Source organism: Hyperoodon ampullatus (genome assembly GCF_949752795.1).
Source record: "Hyperoodon ampullatus genome assembly, chromosome: 10".
Lineage (NCBI taxonomy): Eukaryota > Metazoa > Chordata > Mammalia > Artiodactyla > Ziphiidae > Hyperoodon > Hyperoodon ampullatus.
The window spans coordinates 82490459-82508162 of NC_136923.1; the positions used below are offsets into that span (position 1 = coordinate 82490459).

At 54.0% G+C, this 17704-nt stretch overlaps 3 protein-coding genes across 3 annotated transcripts; 2 read left to right on the forward strand and 1 right to left on the reverse strand.

Annotated features, from left to right (window-relative positions):
* On the forward strand, positions 1–1606 carry LOC307059781 (uncharacterized protein C6orf47; the record flags this gene model as incomplete). The annotated part of the gene is made up of 1 exon (XM_079714016.1): positions 1–1606. The coding sequence occupies one exon, from the start codon at positions 1–3 to the stop codon at positions 892–894; it is 894 nt and encodes a 297-aa protein (XP_079570142.1). The 3' UTR covers positions 895–1606.
* Positions 1607–1873: 267 nt separating this feature from the next.
* Positions 1874–3782, reverse strand: APOM (apolipoprotein M; the record flags this gene model as incomplete). The annotated part of the gene is made up of 6 exons (XM_079712669.1): positions 1874–1899; positions 2301–2399; positions 2576–2674; positions 2768–2841; positions 3131–3285; positions 3669–3782. The coding sequence occupies 6 exons, from the start codon at positions 3780–3782 to the stop codon at positions 1874–1876; spliced, it is 567 nt and encodes a 188-aa protein (XP_079568795.1).
* Positions 3783–6473: 2691 nt separating this feature from the next.
* On the forward strand, positions 6474–17091 carry BAG6 (BAG cochaperone 6). Its single transcript, XM_079713179.1, has 26 exons — positions 6474–6498; positions 6979–7099; positions 8132–8249; positions 8364–8560; positions 8796–8849; positions 9010–9084; positions 9699–9937; positions 10449–10578; positions 11068–11265; positions 11481–11733; positions 12087–12164; positions 12276–12383; positions 12506–12618; positions 12727–12814; positions 13017–13300; positions 13703–14000; positions 14158–14327; positions 14524–14577; positions 14687–14789; positions 14881–15005; positions 15185–15331; positions 15432–15491; positions 15607–15750; positions 15832–15939; positions 16461–16607; positions 16902–17091. Exons 2-26 carry the CDS (start codon positions 6992–6994, stop codon positions 16995–16997), a joined length of 3495 nt encoding a protein of 1164 aa, XP_079569305.1. The 5' UTR covers positions 6474–6498; positions 6979–6991; the 3' UTR covers positions 16998–17091.
* Positions 17092–17704: the final 613 nt, after the last annotated feature.

Below are 17704 nucleotides of genomic sequence, written 5' to 3' on the forward strand. Positions count from 1 at the left end.
ATGTTCCTGCGACAGCTTGGTGGCTGGCTACCTCGCCCCTGGGGCCGCTGGAAATCAACGAGGCCTGACCTGCCCGCCCCAGAACCCAGACGGATGGACAGCTCCTCTGAGAATTCAGGGAGTGACTGGGACAGTGCCCCAGAAACCATGGGAGATCTGGGGCCTCCCAAGACCAAGGACTCAGGTGCACAGAGGAGCTCTGGGGCTGCTCCAGAACCAAGCACGGAGCCCCAAGTTGAGCAACTGGGGTGCAAACGAATGGATTCTCTCAAGTGGGGCAAGACCATCTCTAGCACTCAAGAGTCTGGGAGATTGGAGGCTGGAGAGACCATTCCCAAACTAGGATGGGATCCTGTGGACTCAGGTGGCACCAGGAAGCCTGGTGTGTCCCCTGAAGAGGGACTGAGCCCCCCTGGGCCTGAAGCCCCAGCGGAGAAGCCCGGCCAGCGTCAGAAGCTGCTGGGCTGGCTGCGGGGGGAAACAGGTGGGGGAGCAGGGGCTCCCTACCAGTACCTGGGGGACCCAGAGGAGTGTCTGCAGATCTCCACCAACCTGACCCTGCACCTGCTGGAGCTCCTGGCCTCAGCCCTGCTAGGGCTGTGCTCGAGGCCCTTGCGGGCAGCCTTGGACGCGTTGGGCCTGCGTGGACCGCTGGGCCTCTGGCTGCATGGGCTACTGTCCTTCCTGGCTGCCCTGCATGGGCTCCATGCTGTGCTGAGCCTACTTACCGCTCACCCCCTGCACTTTGCCTGCCTCTTTGGTCTTCTACAGGCCCTGGTGCTGGCTGTCAGCCTCCGGGAGCCCAGTGGGGATGGGGAGGCCACTGACTTGGAGGGCGAGAAGTTGGGGAGGGAGGGTGAGGAGCAGAGGGGAGACCCAGGAAAGAGGCTGTGACCACGGGGTGGGGTGTGGTCCAGCGTCCCACCCTCAGTGGGTTGGGAGCAAGGGTGAAGATAGTGTGGGGGCACGATCCACATTGTAAGCACAGGGACCTCAGGGATGGGGCAGAAACCCCGGAGTATGAGGGCACAGAGCCCCCGCCCCCCTTCACACACAGGAGAGCTGTTTAGGGTGTCTGTGTTTATGGACAGTGGGGGCATTGGCCTTGAATTCACCAGCTGTTGTTAATTTTTGCTTTTACATTTCTCCCACTTCCAGTTTTTTTTCCCACCTCCGCTTTTTAAAAACCAAAAAAAAAAAAAAAAAAAAGTGTGGTGGTGGAGAATAAAGACTAAAGGGTCTTCTCTACCTTTCAAAACTCTCCAGGGGTGGAGGAGACTAGAGGCAAGACAGACAGACCTCTGGGTGGGGTAAGAGGGTGGTCGAGAGACTCAAGGAATCCTGTGGATCCTGGGATCTGTGCTCTCTGGGAAAGAGTGGCACTGCTAGGTGGGTGGATTAGGGAGTCTGGATGGGGTTCCCACAGGTGATGGGGAGCCTTCAGGGGGGATCTGGGTGTTCCTAGGAGCCAGAGGGAGTGGGGATGGTGCTGGCAGTGTTGGCAGGAGGGCCAGCTCAGAGGCAGTATGGGGAGCACTGGAGTTTGCAGACCCCACTGGGGGATTGGCTTTGCTCACTCAGCAATAAATAACTGTGTCACACCAAATCCTAAATACACCACGAAGAGTGAGAGTTACTGTCACTCAGTGTCCTTCCTGACGCCGTCCAGCTGGGGGCTTAGGTGGTAGAAGGTCCAGAGGGAGTATTGAAATGGGGGGAGTGGGACTGATGTTGGGAGACAGACCCCCAAATGAGATGAGGATTGAAAAATCATCTTTATTCTTGAAAGGGAGTCAAGAGTCTCCAGCTTCTCCCCCCACCACAATCTCAGTTCCCACTGTATCCATCTGGGGGGCACAGATGAAACCACAGGTCAGTTACTGGACAGCTCACAGGTCTCTGGTGGGAGGAGGGAGAAAAAAAGAGGATGAAAAGGAAGGAGACCCAGGGAGAGAGGCAAGGTTGATGGTAATGGGATGAGGAAGAATGCACTCCCTCATTCCCCCGTGTCAGAGAAGGGGTCTCAGGCCTTTTTTCCCTACAGACCTCTGCCCCGTCTGCCCCTCTGCCCCTTTTATCCACTGCAAACTCAGAAACCTCTCTCGAGTATCCCAGAGCCCATCCTGGCTCCCTGTGGTGCCATCACAGTCTGTGACACAAATGGAAGTGTCAACACAGCCAATGTGATGATGTCGGCCTTTGGCCATGCCCTCTGGTGACACCACTAGAGTCCCTTTCATCCAGCACTCACAGAAGGCTTGGTGAGTCCTGCTTGTTTTCTCTGGGACTCTACCCCTCACCTTGATTCCTGGGAGTCAGTAAGAAGGCCTTAAAGTCGAGGCAGGAGGTCAGGGACTGGAATTCCTCCACACACTTCTCGGGAGGGTGTGGTGAGCGATCTGGAAGAGCAAGGCAAGGCCCGTGAAAGCCCATGCTTCTCAGCACCGCCCCTGGTGAGGCCCTCATGGAAGCATGAAGCCCTTCCTGGATGATGTCACGGAGCCCAGAGAAAGGGGCTCTCTTGCCCCCCGCCCCCGCTTCCCCCCAGCGCTTCCTGCCTGGCACCCTCACTCACTGTAGAGGAGGAAGCGCTGGTAACCCTGGCCTGTCTCTTTCAGCATGATTCCGCCTGGGCATGCGCTAGAGAAGAGCTTGGTCTTCATGTCAGGGCGGCCTGTCAGGGTGGGTGGGGAAAGTGTGAGGACTGAGGTACAGAAGCAAGCAAGCCCAGGGGGCTTGAGGAGAGTGAGGGCTGGAGAGAACCAACCTTCGGTTCTGAGATCTGTGCTCCCCTCAGACAGGTGGTAGATCCATTTCCGGGGCGCACAGAGCCCATTTTTCCTGCAGAGGTGGTGGTGACAAGGAAGAAAGACTGAGTGACACCTCAACCACTCAGTACCAGCCTCTATTTATTCCATCTTATTCCCTCTTGAAGCCTGGCTCCCCTTGGGTTTCAGGCTACCAAGGGATGGTTAGGTCCCTATCTCTCCGGAGGGAAACTAATAGAGCTGTTGAACTCAAGTGGACCAAGAATAATGGATATGCCAAAGAGCCCAGCTCTTTGTGGGTGTGTGCTCACACTTGAGGCAGAGACTGTACCTACTGGTGCCTCTGCCTCCTCACCACTCACGTGCGGATGGTAGCTCGAAGCTGGAGCTGCATGGGGGCAGAGCCCACGGCCATGTTGAAGACAATGTTGTCCACAGGGTCAAAAGTCGCCAACTCCTCCTTGGTGGGAGCTGCCCCTGCGATAAAGTACCACCGGCCCAGGTGGGGCTCTGGGAACTGGAGAGACGACGAGGGGAGCAGAAGAAGGTGGGTCTCACTACAGAATCCATTCAACCTCTTCATCAGTCAGAACGACAGTGCTTAGGGGTGAAGGTGTTGGCTGCCTTTTTCCAACTGAGGGTTGGATCCATGACAAGGAGTCATTAAATGACTTTTCCTCTTTGCCCCTCCTCAGTAAACCCCACCTCCCAATTCTACATGTCTTCACATTGATGACCACAGTACTAATATTTTTTTTTACTTCTTGCTTTCATCATCACAACACCCACACCCTCTTCCTCCCTTCCTTTCCCAGTGTGGCTTTTTGGTCATCCTAGGCCACTTCTCAAGGCCCCCCCAACCCCCAACCCGGCCAAGCTTCCCACATTCTCAGTCCATACCTCTTTCCCATCTAGTCCTTCAGTTGTCAGCTGACTGTGCTCAGGGCACTGGTAGATGGAGTTAAGGAGAATGCCATAGAGGTAGAGTAGAGCTGCCCAAATTTGGTGGAACATCTTCAGGCAGGAGGGAGCTGGGGGTCTGCGTGGAGTGGCTGGTGCCTTAACTGCTTTCCCCCACTGGCTGCTCAGTCCACTCTGCTTCCAGCCCCCTTGCCTCGACCCTTGACCCTTTCACCTGCTAATGAGTAACTTCAACCTTGTTTTCCAACCCAAGCCTGGATTACTTACAGTGTTTGGGACTTCCTCCCCACCTTCTCAATGCAACTACTCCACAATACATCCTGGCAAGTCCAGGGTCTCCCAGGAATTAAGAGAGCTGAGCCCTCCAGGTAGGCCTGTGGTCTTTTAACCCATATCTGAGCTGGGATATCTGCTGTGCTGTGCAGCACTGAAGAGAAGTGGATTGATTCTTTCATTTGCTCACTTAGCAAACTGTTTTTGAGTTCCAGCTGTTGGTCAGGAACTGGCTAAGCCCTGGGAACATAACAATGAATAAGACACAGTCCCTGGCCTTGAAGAAGTCAGTCTACGGAAAACTAGCTGTATAAACAAATCATTGCAGTACAACCTGGTAAGTGCTTTAGAACAGGTATGAACCAGGTGCTGGAGCATGGTGGATGGGAGGCTTTCCCTCTGAAGTTGTTAATTGGGGAAACAATATGTACACCCCCCAGAAAAGTTTGCTGACACATGAGTTCATTCACTCAATGTTTATTACTATAAGTAGAAGACTACATAATCTAGTGGTCAAAGAGAACAGACAGTGGTGTCAGGCAGAGTGGGTCCAAACCCTTAACTCTACTTACCGATCTTGGATAACTTTATTAATCTTTATGCCTGTTTTTTCATCTGTAAAATGAGCAAGTCATCTATCTCATAGGATTAAAAGAGCTAATGCACATAAAGCCCATAGCAAAGGCCTGCACGTAAGTCCAAAATAAATATTCGCTATAATTAATAGTAGTGTTTGTAAAGTACTTATTAGTCTCTGGTGGGTATTAAGTTCTCAAGTAACAGGAGGTAGGGAAAGAATTGTCAGGAGGCAGTCATTGGGTAGTGAGTGCCAAGTGGGTGGAGCAGTTAATGTAATGGAAGGTGTGGGGCTTTTTTTAATAGATTATTTATAACCCACAGACTGCCATAAAGGTTTGTTCTGAGAGGTGAGGCTTGCTATGGGCTTGCGATTTCGTTAAAAGAATAAACTTTGGATGATGTGTATATGAGGGTTCATTATTACTGTTTTGGGGTAATGTTTGACATTTTAAATAAAAAAAACTAAAATACAAGTTATTGTAGAAGTGATTAACCCAAGGGAGTCTGGTAGGCCTGAATTTGTCAGTTCTGCCACTTACATTCGCCTAGGTGTACTCATCTGTAAAATGGATGTAATAGTTATCTCAGATGTTGAAAGCCTTTTAAATATGACAGTACGTGAAACCCTCAGCAAACTGGCTGGCACAAACTAGGGGCTCATGTACAGGTGCTTACTACAACTCTTAGTTGAAACAGTACTGGGACTTAGGTATAAACTACGAATCCCAGAAAGGATGGGCACCAAAGGCAGGCACACTGGCAGCAACGGGTCTGGCTGGAGTGGCAGCACCGCGGGGCCCAGGCCCCTGCCCGAGGGGCTGGGGGAGAAGAGGACAGAGGGACGATAATCTCCCCGGACCTCCGGCCCGCAGAAGCCCTTAGGCGGCCCTTTCAATTCCCCAGGGTCAGAGTGTTGTGTTTCGGTCCAGTGTAACTCCATTTGCTCCCAATTCCCAAACTCGGAGGCGTCCTTTTTTAGACAAAAGTCCTGAAAGGTAGTAAATCCTTAGCTTCTCCAAAACATGGCGTGTCCCCTCGGCCGCACACCTCCGGGGAAGAACATGGCGCCACAAAACGCCCACCGGGCAAAACCGAGGTCAAACCCAACGAAGCCAACGCACGCAAATCAGCTCGAGAGCCACCTCCAACGGCCTATGGAAAGGGTGACTTCCGGAAGCGCCGAAGGAGTGGCGCAACGAGGACGATGGTAAGAGGAAGACAATTCTAGGTGGCCAGGACAGTGCCGCCTCAACTTCTCTGCCGGCCAAGATTTTAACATAGATTAACGAAGCACAATCCCCAGTCTCCAAACTCCAAGATCCATATAACTGTTCAAAGCCGCTCTCGAGGCAGTCGAAGAGTCCCACCTGATAATTTTTTTTCAGGCATTTATAGCGGCCACCACAACCCCCTACTGCTTAAGCGCGCGCACGTAAGAAATGGACAGCGCCGGCGGGGGTGGGGAGATGCCTAAGTGTGTACGCATGCGTAGTGCGACGCACGCAAGCGCAGTACGGTCCCCCGGGCGACGGCGGCGGCGGCGGCGGCGGCGGCGGCGGCGGCTCTTCGGGGCGCTCGGCTCCCTCCCATCTAGGCCGGCCCCGGCCCGTTTAGCCCCCAGGAACTCACTATTTGGGGCCGCGGACTTTCTCGTCGAGCCCCACAAAAGTAAAGCTTGGGGACCTGGGGGGAGCCGGAAGTACCGCCTCGCGATCCCCAAATACTGTCGGAAACGGAAGTGGCCATCCGAGGTAGGTTGGGGGAGGCCGGAAGTGACGGTACCATGGGGAAGTCGGGGGCGGAGCTGCGGGGTTGTGGGGTGTGTGTGTGTGGGGGGGTGGGTGTGTGTGTTTGGTGTGTGTGGGTGTGTGTTTGGTCTGTGTTGGTTGCGTCGCTCTGCTAGAGCACCGAGGCTAGGTGGAAGAGGGAGGCAGTCAGCTAGCAGATCTGGCCCACCGTGAGTGTCCGTCATTTCGGGTCTGTGATGACTTAGGCGGGTTCGATGGGCGTGGCGTGGCGTGGCGCGCGTGCGCGAAACCACTTTCTCCGCAGAGTCTGGCGCGACCCTCGGTCTCTCGTCCCAGGGTTTGCCGACTTCTCGGGCCCTTGTCTTATCGCGACCAGTGATGACACTGGTCTTGTGTTTCCTTCCTTCCCTGATTCCTAGCCCGACTAGCCCTCCCTTATTGTGATTGGCATCGTGGAGCCCCTCCCACCTGCCGTCCTCCAGCTCCCTGTGCCGTCGGTCTCTTGCCCTTTGTGTTTCTCTCCCTGTGCCCCGGAATCTGAAGGGGAATGGGGGAGGGTGTGAGTGTGTGTGCCTGTGTGAGAGAAACTCTTTAGGTATTGGGGCGGAGTCTCGGGCCGGGGAGGCTTCCGGGTATATAAAAATCTCCTCTGGGCGCCAGCGAACCTCCCTCATAACATTCTTCCTTAGAGAGCTGTCGGCCATGGAGCCCAATGATAGTACCAGTACCACTATGGAGGAACCTGACAGCCTGGAGGTGCTGGTGAAGACCCTGGACTCTCAGACCCGGACCTTTATTGTGGGGGCCCAGGTGAGACCCCAGTACTTCTGGGAGACACCCATTAACTCTTCCTCTTATAGATTCCTTATTCTGAGAGAAGAGCCTAATTTTCTGGTTTTCAAAATTTTTCTTTCATTGATTCCTTTGTTCATATTGTAGCCAGAACATTTTCTGATGTTTCCTCTTTGGTTTTTGTTGGGGAAGGCAGATTTTCTTTTGCCTTCCTCCACCTGGATAAAACTCAGTGTAGAGGGAAAGAAGGAAGAAGGAGTCAGTATTCCAACGTCATAGATGAACCCCAGCCCAAAGGGAGAGACATGGCTCCTGCCTTTGGGAAAGGAAGGAGAACACACAGACCTAAAATACAAATGTGTCTTAAAAACAAAAATTGGTGAGGTCTGTACTGTGTATATAAGGGATAGAAATCAGATCCTGTAATGCTTATAATGCAGGTAGAGACCTAATAGACAAAATTGTGAGCTGGTTGATTTATAGTATTAAAACACGGTGTTACATGTATTTAAGGAAACCATATAGGCTTGTGTGATTAGGTGCATGTAAACAGCTTGGTACTCCTCAAGAGTCAGTTGTCTAGTTAGGAAGAATGTTTTTCTGGTTTGCCCCTTTTTCTTTCTTCTTGCTTGAGTCTGCCTTCCTTAATCTGATTTTCTATTCCATCTTCTTTGTCACTGCTTTTATCTTTGAGATTACAGTGTTGGTATCGTTCTGTGTTTGGGGAGGGGTCACCGGTATCTTTAGACACACACATTCCTTTGGGAGCCAGGCAGAGAAGGAGAGAAGAGAATGTCAGTTGCCTTTTCTGTTTTTCAGCCCTGTAGTTTTGTTCTAGGTTTATAACCTGAAGTTCCTTATGTTTATTGTATGTATTTTGATAGGTGTTGCTTTAGTTCAGGGCTTTGCACAATAATTACCTCACAATTAAGACAGGCAGGTAGTGATTTTATGATGGGATGGTTTTTACCCCTCACAAGTCGGTTGTCCCTCTGCTGTCCTTCCTTTTTCTTCCATTCCCTGATCCCTATTTATGTCTCTTCCTTACAGATGAATGTAAAGGAGTTTAAGGAGCACATTGCTGCCTCTGTCAGCATCCCCTCTGAGAAACAACGGCTTATCTATCAAGGACGAGTTCTGCAGGATGATAAGAAGCTCCAGGAATACAGTAAGGGGGTGGGGGAGGCAGTTCCGAGCTTGCCGCTGCTGTTCAGAGGGATGAGCTGAGGCCATGCGTTTACTTGATCATACAATGTTTCAGTGTGTATCTTTTTTTCTGCAGATGTTGGGGGAAAGGTTATCCACCTTGTGGAACGGGCTCCTCCTCAGACTCAGCTCCCTTCTGGAGCGTCTTCTGGAACAGGGTCTGCCTCAGCCACCCATGGTGGGGGACCCCCGCCTGGTACTCGGGGGCCTGGGGCCTCTGTTCATGACCGGAATGCCAACAGCTATGTCATGGTTGGAACCTTCAATCTTCCTGTAAGCTTGTGTTTCACATGGGAGGGTTTTTCTGGGGGAGTTTTGGTTGTGGTAGCAGTCAGGAGCTTATAAAACAGGTGTCTCAGTCTTTAGATTGGGTTTGGAGGGCCCTGTGGCCTGATGATGGCCTCAGTCTTTAAGGAAATAGGGGGTGGGGCTCCAGAGAATCAGTTAGAAGTGTGGGGGCCTTAGTATTTGACTTCTCCCAGAGCAACTTCCCTTACCCTTTCCCCAGAGTGACGGCTCTGCTGTGGATGTTCACATCAACATGGAACAGGCCCCGATTCAGGTATCACGGGGCCTGGGAGGGTCAGGGAAGGGGATCTGGGAGAACGAGGCCATGAAGTGGGGGTGGATCTGGCTGAGGAGATGGCTGGGACCTGGTTTAATAGGTGGTGGAGCTTGTGGCTTATCTCATACCTGTCCTGATCTTCTCTCTCCTGTTGTAGAGTGAGCCCCGAGTACGGCTGGTGATGGCTCAGCACATGATCAGGGATATACAGACCTTACTATCCCGGATGGAGGTGAGTGGGCAGGGCTGGCTAGCGTCTGTCTGTCTCACCGCATCCTCCCGACCCCTTTTCTCTCAGCCTAGGGGTGGGGGCATGACTGGCCACATCCACTGGATTCTCCCCTCCTAATCTAGTCTCTTTGCAGTCTTCATTCTTTCGGGCAGAAAAAGTATGTTTGTGAGGCTGTTTCGTCCCTGCCAGTCCTCTAAGTACTGGGTATCTGGACAGTTTGTTGCAGACTTGTCAGATGATTCTTACGGCATGTTTTTTCAGTTAAATATGGATTCCATGCTTTTCTATTCCTCGCTTCTCATATTTGATACTGGGATGGCCTAATTTTGTTAGTTCGCGTTTGCAACCAGTGGCCTTTCCTTCTTTTCTCTTGGAGGTTAGGAAACTACAGGCGGTACTTTTTGTTAGTAATTGGTTTGCAAGTATCATAGGTATTCATCACGCATCTAACTTGTGGAAGTCTTAGGGAGTTGCCAGGGAGTCAGGTGCAGATGCAGAGCCCTGCCTTCAGGGAGCCGAGTTAGCGCATTCTCCACTCAGTCTGCTTTGACCTGAGGAATTTTCTGCTGCTGTCTCATCTTGCCTTTGGTGTCCTGACTCCTCCCCACCTTCAGTGCCGAGGGGGACCCCAAGCCCAGCAGAGTCAGGCGCCCCCACAGACGCCAGCTGTGGCCTCGGAGCCAGTAGCCTTGAGCTCTCCAACATCAGAACCGGTCGAAAGTGAAGTGCCTCCTCGGGAGCCCATGGAGGCAGAAGAGGTGGAGGAGCGTGCCCCTGCCCAGAGCCCGGAGCTCTCCCCTTCTGGCCCAGCCCCAGCAGGCCCAACACCTGCCCCAGACACAAATGCACCCAAGTGAGAGATGGAGGGAACCTTTTGGGGTAGGGGTGGGTTGGGGATTCTGAGTGAAGTATGAGGACCAGGGAAGGTCTGATGGGAGCGGAAGGATTGCTTAGGGGTTATACCTGTAGAGTTGGTGTTGAGGGGCAGGGAGGGGCTCCAGTGTAGGTAAATGGGGCTAGGACTGGCCCCTGAGCCAGAAGCTCTGCTCTCCCTGGGGCAGGGAAATCCAAGTGGTGCTTCCTGAGCCTGATCAAGATTCTCTCCTGAGTTCACACAGGCCCCGTCTGTTTTTTAGGGTTAGTGTTTTGCCATTGTAGGTACAGGATTGTATGGTGGGGAGGGTGGAAGCAGTTTATTTTTCTCTTCCCATCTTCCCCTGGGTGAGGTTAAAGAACAGAAGCTCTGCTAGTTCAGGAAGGGATTGGGCCAGGGGTCTGGGAGGCCAGGAAGAAGTCGGGCAGATATGGTGAGGTTGGGAATCTGAGGGAAGCCTTGGCTCACTGCCCCTTGGGGTTGCCCACAGCCATCCTTCCCCTGCGGAGTATGTCGAGGTGCTTCAGGAGCTACAGCGGCTTGAGAGCCGCCTCCAGCCCTTCCTGCAGCGCTACTATGAGGTTCTGGGCGCCGCCGCCACTACAGACTACAATAACAATGTGAGCCCGCCCACCTCCTCACCCGGTACTCCCCAGTGGGGCGGGGAGAAATGCAGATCACCCCTTCCCCCCGCAGAAGACACTGCCTTTGACAGAATAGCTGCCCTTTAGATTTGGAAGGAAGTGATCTTTTCCTCCGTGACAGAGAAGGAGGATCTTTTTCTCTCTGACATCTTTATCATGGCCACTGTCACTGTCCTCGCACCCTCTTGATCCCTTTAGTGAGTTATTTAGGAAGTTTATAAAGTAAGGGAGATTAGCAGGTGGTAACTGATTCATTGTAGGGCTTATTTTATCAGGAAGCTGTTAATGTGTATAAAATAGAATTTACTTGCAAAGATGTGGTCTACACAGAAGCTTCTAAGCATGTGCTTGAAGACATAGAGGACGTGAGAATGTGATAATTTCAAGAAGGTGCTGTTTTTGTTAGCGAGGTGGATTCTAGCCTAATGTTTTCTGCCTTTCTGTGTTTGGCCCCGGGGAGTACAGCAAGAGGGCCGTGAGGAGGACCAGCGCTTGATCAACTTGGTGGGGGAGAGCCTGCGGCTGCTGGGCAACACCTTTGTGGCGTTGTCTGACCTGCGTTGCAATCTGGCGTGTGCGCCGCCGCGTCACCTGCATGTGGTCCGGCCCATGTCTCACTACACCACCCCCATGGTGCTCCAGCAGGCAGCCATCCCCATCCAGGTGGGTCAGGGGAGCCTGGCCTGAGGGAGAATGGAGGTCTGTCAGTGGAACGATCCAGCATAGCTGTTGGGCTCAAAAGAGGTTAGAAGGGGAGCATACTTTGGAAACGTGGTGACGCAGGATGAAGGAGCCTTTAGAAGTACAGTGTGTCGTGGGGTGCTCTGGGTTAGGCTCTGGTGTTTTTCTCACTTCTGCCCCATCCATCTCTCGTGCAGATCAACGTGGGGACCACTGTGACCATGACGGGGAATGGGACCCGGCCCCCTCCGACTCCCAGTGCGGAGGCACCTCCCCCTGGTCCTGGGCAGGCCTCGTCCCTGGCCCCCTCTTCTACCACTGTCGAGTCTTCGACTGAGGGAGCTCCCCCACCAGGACCGGCTCCCCCACCGACCGCCAGCCACCCGAGGGTCATCCGGATTTCCCACCAGAGCGTGGAACCCGTGGTTATGATGCACATGAACATTCAAGGTGAGTTAGGAACAGTCGCTGACAGGGAAGAGCAGCGCCATGTGGGAGGTGGGGTTGGCACTGAGGTGTGAGGGCGCCAGGGTGGGGAAGGAGAGGCCAGGGCTGATGGCGGTGGTAGGGGGACCGAGCAGAAGCTCTTCTGGTTGGTGTGTGGGGGGAGGGGCAGGAAGAACTACTTGTCCTCAGAGAGTTGTTTGCATGGTGAAGGGAGTGTCTCCTCCTTGGCTAGATGGAGTGAAAGGCAGGCTTCGTGGTCGGGGGAGTGGAAGCCTGAAGCGCGCCGATCTCAGGAGGATACAGTTAGGCCTTGGCCCCGCCTGTCTCAGGGCCACTCTCTCTGTCTCCTTGCCCAGATTCTGGCACACAGCCCGGTGGAGTTCCGAGTGCTCCCACTGGCCCCCTAGGACCCCCTGGTCATGGCCAGACCCTGGGTAAGAGTGAGGGCATCAGAGCAGGCTGAGCTCTGGGTAGAGAAGGGGTAGGGCCAAGTGGGTGGGTTGAAGGGGGTCCAGGTTCAAGGTTACATCAGACCCACCCCCCAGGCTCCACCCACATCCAGCTGCCCTCCCTGCCCCCTGAGTTCATGCACGCCGTCGCCCACCAGATCACACATCAGGCCATGGTGGCAGCTGTTGCCTCCGCGGCCGCAGGTAATGACCTGAAAGGGGAAGCCTGGGAGGTGGGGCCTGGTCCACGGTGGTGGGCATCATCCACTGGCAGGCCAGGGCCCGGCCCTCAGCCCTTTTCGGTCTCTCCCCTCTGCCACCCACAGGACAGCAGGTGCCAGGCTTCCCGACAGCTCCCACCCGGGTGGTGATTGCCCGGCCCACCCCTCCACAGGCTCGGCCTTCCCATCCTGGGGGGCCCCCCGTCTCGGGGGCTCTGGTGAGTAGGGGTGGGGGAGTTCCACTGGGGAGGAGTGTGGGGAGAAGATCCTCCGGCGGGGCATGGAGAGGCCAAGACTGAAAGCCTGCCCTTCTCCTCTCCCCTCAGCCGGGCGCTGGTCTGGGGACCAACGCCTCTTTAGCCCAGATGGTGAGCGGCCTCGTGGGGCAGCTTCTTATGCAGCCTGTCCTTGTGGGTGAGTACTTGTTCTTCCCCACTTCAAACTGAAGAGGTCTCCCTGGCTCTGAAGGCTGATGCTCCCTTCCCGGTCTCACTGGCACTTTCCAGTTCTCTCCGTATTCCTTTGTTCTTGCTTTCCTGCTGGGAAGACCAGAATGGAGATACTGTGGGGTCTTGATTTTCTTGAGATTTCAACTTTCCTCTTTTGGCCCCTATAGCTCAGGGGACCCCAGGAATGGCTCCACCTCCAGCCCCTGCCACTGCGTCAGCCAGTGCCGGCACCACCAACACAGCTACCACAGCTGGCCCTGCCCCCGGGGGGCCCGCCCAGCCTCCACCTCCTCAACCCTCCGCCTCTGATCTTCAATTCTCTCAGCTCCTGGGGAACCTGCTGGGGCCTGCAGGACCAGGGGCTGGAGGGCCTGGCATGGCTTCTCCCACCATTACTGTGGCGATGCCTGGTGTCCCTGCCTTTCTCCAGGGCATGACTGACTTCTTGCAGGTGAGTGGCTGGCTTACTCCTCACTTCACCCTTCCTGTTCCTGGGCCCAGCCAAGCACTGGAGTCTTGTTGCCATTATATTGCCACTTGGAAGGAAACTTGGGAATTTATTGACTCCGAACCCTCCATTTTGGAGATGAGGAAAACAGGGCTTGGAGAGAGAAGCATAGTACTTTGGGTCACTGCTTTCTGACCTAACCCAATCAGAGGGAGAGAGGTAGCTGCTCAACCTGACTCTACCCTGGAGAAGCTACAGTGTGTATTCTGCTTTAAGGTGCAAAGACTGGAATAGAGCTCCATGTCTTCCAGACCCCTGTTGATTTGTGCCTTCCTGATGCCCTTTTATGTCCTTGTCCCCATTCTCACTTTGTCTTCTGTTCTTCATTCCTTCTCTGTGGGGCAGGCGACACAAACAGCTGCTCCGCCACCTCCGCCACCTCCGCCCCCACCCCCGCCCCCGGCCCCAGAACAGCAGACGGCGCCTCCACCAGGGTCCCCCTCTGGTGGCGCAGGGAGTCCTGGAGGCCTGGGTCCTGAGAGCCTGCCGCTGGAGTTTTTCACCTCGGTGGTGCAGGGTGTGCTGAGTTCCCTGCTGGGCTCCCTGGGGGCTCGGGCTGGCAGCAGTGAAAGTATTGCTGCTTTCATACAACGCCTCAGTGGATCCAGCAACATCTTTGAGCCTGGGGCTGATGGGGCTCTCGGTGAGCAACTGGGGGTGCCTTGGCCTTCTCTAGGGAGGGGCAACCAGGGGACGGTAGATGGCCTTTGTTGGGGTATTGCCAAGGTGGGGTGAGGCTGATGGGCTGGTGGGCAGGCCAGGTGGTAAAGGCCACTGCTCCCTTCTGCCCCTGTCCCTAGGATTCTTTGGGGCGCTGCTCTCTCTTCTGTGCCAGAACTTCTCCATGGTGGACGTGGTGATGCTTCTCCACGGGCATTTCCAGCCACTGCAGCGGCTCCAGCCCCAGCTGCGATCTTTCTTCCACCAGCACTATCTGGGTGGCCAGGAGCCCACACCTGGTAACATCCGGGTAAATGAAGACCTTGGGCCCAGAGCTCTTCTTCTCACCTTCAGTTCCTTATTCCTAACTTTGTCCGTTGCCTAAAGCTGTGACTGCCCCAGCTCAAGCCCTGGGCTTGGTTGGGGAGGAGGGGGAAGTGTCTTGAGGGGTGTGGGACTTGGTTCTAAACTTGTGCTGTTCTCTTCCCCCCAACACTGCCCCCCAGACGGCAACCCACACATTGATCACGGGGCTAGAAGAATACGTGCGGGAGAGTTTTGTGAGTAACCCTTCCCCATCCCCTCCTCTCTTGGCTCTGGTCAGGATAGCCCACGGCTCCCAGTCTCTCAGGGCTTCAAATGGGGGTCTTTGTGCGTTTTGTCTCTCAGTCTTTGGTGCAAGTTCAGCCAGGTGTGGACATCATCCGGACAAACCTGGAATTTCTCCAAGAGCAATTTAATAGCATTGCTGCTCATGTGATGCACTGCACAGGTCAGGGGCTCGCTGGGCCTGGGTGAATGGGGCATGTTGGATGTGCAGGGCTGCTGGGTGCCAGCATTCCGTCCTTATTTCTCACCCACAGACAGTGGATTTGGGGCCCGTTTGCTGGAGCTGTGTAACCAGGGCCTGTTTGAATGCCTGGCCCTGAACCTGCACTGCTTGGGGGGACAGCAGATGGAGCTTGCTGCTGTCATCAATGGCCGAATTGTAAGCATCACCCAGTCCCAGATTCCCAGCCTTTTGTTTCCTCAGGTTTCTGTTTTCTTAGGTATCCTGCAGTTTTCTTTTCTTTTTTCTTTTTCTTCAAACTGCCATCCTTTACTGTTTGGTACCTTTCAAAAGCTGTTTGAGGGTTTTGTGTTCCAAGTCTGCTTTCTGCCCCCCAGCGTCGCATGTCTCGTGGAGTGAATCCGTCCTTGGTGAGCTGGCTCACCACTATGATGGGACTGAGGCTTCAGGTGGTACTGGAGCACATGCCTGTAGGCCCTGATGCCATTCTCAGATATGTTCGCAGGGTTGGTGATCCCCCCCAGGTAAGGGACCTGATGGGCTATGGGGTCAGGGGACTCGAGGGAACTGCAGAGATCTGAGAGGGCCTTTTGTGGTGGTCTCCTTCTCTGTCCTTTTGCACAGACGCTTCCTGAGGAGCCAATGGAAGTTCAGGGATCAGAGAGAACTCCCCCTGAGCCTCAGGTACCAGGGAGAGGTCGAGGAGCCAGATAATGTGGAGTGGAGTGGAGGGCTGGGGCCGGAAGGGCTGGAGGCTGAGAATTCTGAAGCCTGGGTCTTCCCACTGTCTGACTGCCAGCGGGAGAATGCTTCTCCAGCCCCTGGGACAACAGCAGAAGAGGCCATGTCCCGAGGTCCGCCTCCTGCTCCTGAGGGAGGCTCCCGAGACGAGCAGGATGGAGCTTCGGCCGAGACAGAACCTTGGGCAGCTGCAGTCCCCCCAGTGAGTGTCAGGAGGTGGTCCAGTGGGCTAAGGCAGCTGAAAGTTGTGGGAATTACTGTTTTCTTATCTTTTTCTCCCCAGGAATGGGTCCCTATTATCCAGCAGGACATTCACAGCCAGCGGAAGGTGAAACCGCAGCCCCCCCTGAGCGATGCCTACCTCAGTGGTATGCCTGCCAAGAGACGCAAGGTTGGTTTGCCTCTTCCCTGAGGATCCCTCTTTATCCGAATTCCCTGTTGTGCTTAGAGTCAAACTAATTAGAGCTGGAAAGAATTCTTCCTAGTCCCCCGATTTAATTGATGAGGAAACCTTTCTGGCTCAGACTTGCTCACGGTTGTTGCCCCACACCTTTACCTTAGTCTGTTTGTCAGCAGTCCTTGTCATCCCCCAGTTGCCCGATCCCCATGTGACCAGGGCCCATCTTCCTTAAGGTGGGCTTCCTCTTGTGGACTAGCTAGCTGTGAATACTGGGTGGCTTGACCCATCCTGCCCCTCTTGTTTTGAAGACCAAGTCCAGCACGTTCAATGGTGTTTTTGGCCAGAGCCAAACAAAATTAGGAAGGCATTTCTGCTGTCAAAATTACACATGGACTGTTTCCCTTCTCTCCGCTAGCATGGGGACTCAGTGGTTGACTCATGGAAAGGGTGAGCTGGGTGGGGGCATTGGATCTGATGTTGATCCTCTTTTCCCTTTCAACCCCATCCCCCAGACGATGCAGGGTGAGGGCCCCCAGCTGCTTCTCTCAGAGGCCGTGAGCCGGGCAGCTAAGGCAGCCGGAGCTCGGCCCCTGACGAGCCCCGAGAGCCTGAGCCGGGACCTGGAGGCACCAGAGGTTCAGGAGAGCTACAGGCAGCAGGTGCCCCCACCTTGAAGCAGCATAGGGATGGTCTAGTGGGAGGGATTGGGCTAGGGTCCCTCTTCCCTGGATCCCTTCAGAGATGAACTGGTCAGTCTGGGGCTACCACTTGGTTTTAAAATGTTGTTTTCCCCTAGGGGCATCTGGGAAGGCTCAGTGATGCCATATTGGGCTACTGGACAGTACCTGGCTGGTGGGGAAATGTTAGCTCCTGAGGGATGACTTCTGTGTGCTTGCTGGGATCCTAGGGGCTGGGCCAGTACCACTCCAACCTGCTTTGCTCTCTCTCTCTAGCTCCGGGCTGATATACAAAAGCGACTGCAGGAAGACCCTAACTACAGCCCCCAGCGCTTCCCTAATGCCCACAGGGCCTTTGCTGAGGATCCCTAGCTCTTTGCTCCATGGCCCTCCATCATCAGGGGACCATTTCTCCCCTCTTTCTTCACAGTATTTAAGAAATAAAGTCAGATTTTCCTGGCTCTTTCTTTTGGTCTCTAAATTGTCTTCGTTAAGTAGTCTAAGCCCCTTAATCTTCTATGAAGTTGGTTTTATAAATTAACTCCCAGGAACCCACCTATACTAGACAGCTTTTAACATTTCACCACGAGCAGATGTGCAGTATGATGTTTTACTGTTCGTGCAGCACAAGTGTACAAGCCTGTTTTGAGGTCAGCCATTTTCAAGGAAAACTGTGTAAATGAGATGAAAGCAACCTACATGGTTTAAAGAAACCTATATCCTAGTACACGCTAGGATAGGGCTCTCAAAACTGTTCAATTGCCAAGCAGCTGCAGACCTGTAGTCTTGACCAGCAAGCAGTGGTACCAGTGTAACTCAACCAAGTTTGACTATGGTGCAATTGGTCTACCCAGTTCAAGGACCCCAAGTTCAAGCCCTGTGCTTGAACACGTGACAGCTATAAAGGCACGTCCTTTCTTAGTAGACAGGACCAAAGGGACATGTGGCTGCAAATTCTCTGCTGTCCCTTCCCCTTTTTAGCTAGTTCGTGCTGGGCAAATAGAACATGGCAGAAACCTAAGGCCAGGTTGTAAGCTTTGCAGCTTCCGCCCAGACCTCTTGGAACACTGACTCAGGGA

Bases quoted from the DNA above. Each gene is read 5' to 3' on its own strand.
- BAG6 (XM_079713179.1), top strand. From the start codon at position 6,992: ATGGAGCCCAATGATAGTACCAGTACCACTATGGAGGAACCTGACAGC. The intron at 7,100-8,131 runs GTGAGACCCCAG...TCTTCCTTACAG, and splicing joins CCTTTATTGTGGGGGCCCAG to ATGAATGTAAAGGAGTTTAA. The intron at 12,165-12,275 runs GTAAGAGTGAGG...CCCACCCCCCAG, and splicing joins TGGTCATGGCCAGACCCTGG to GCTCCACCCACATCCAGCTG.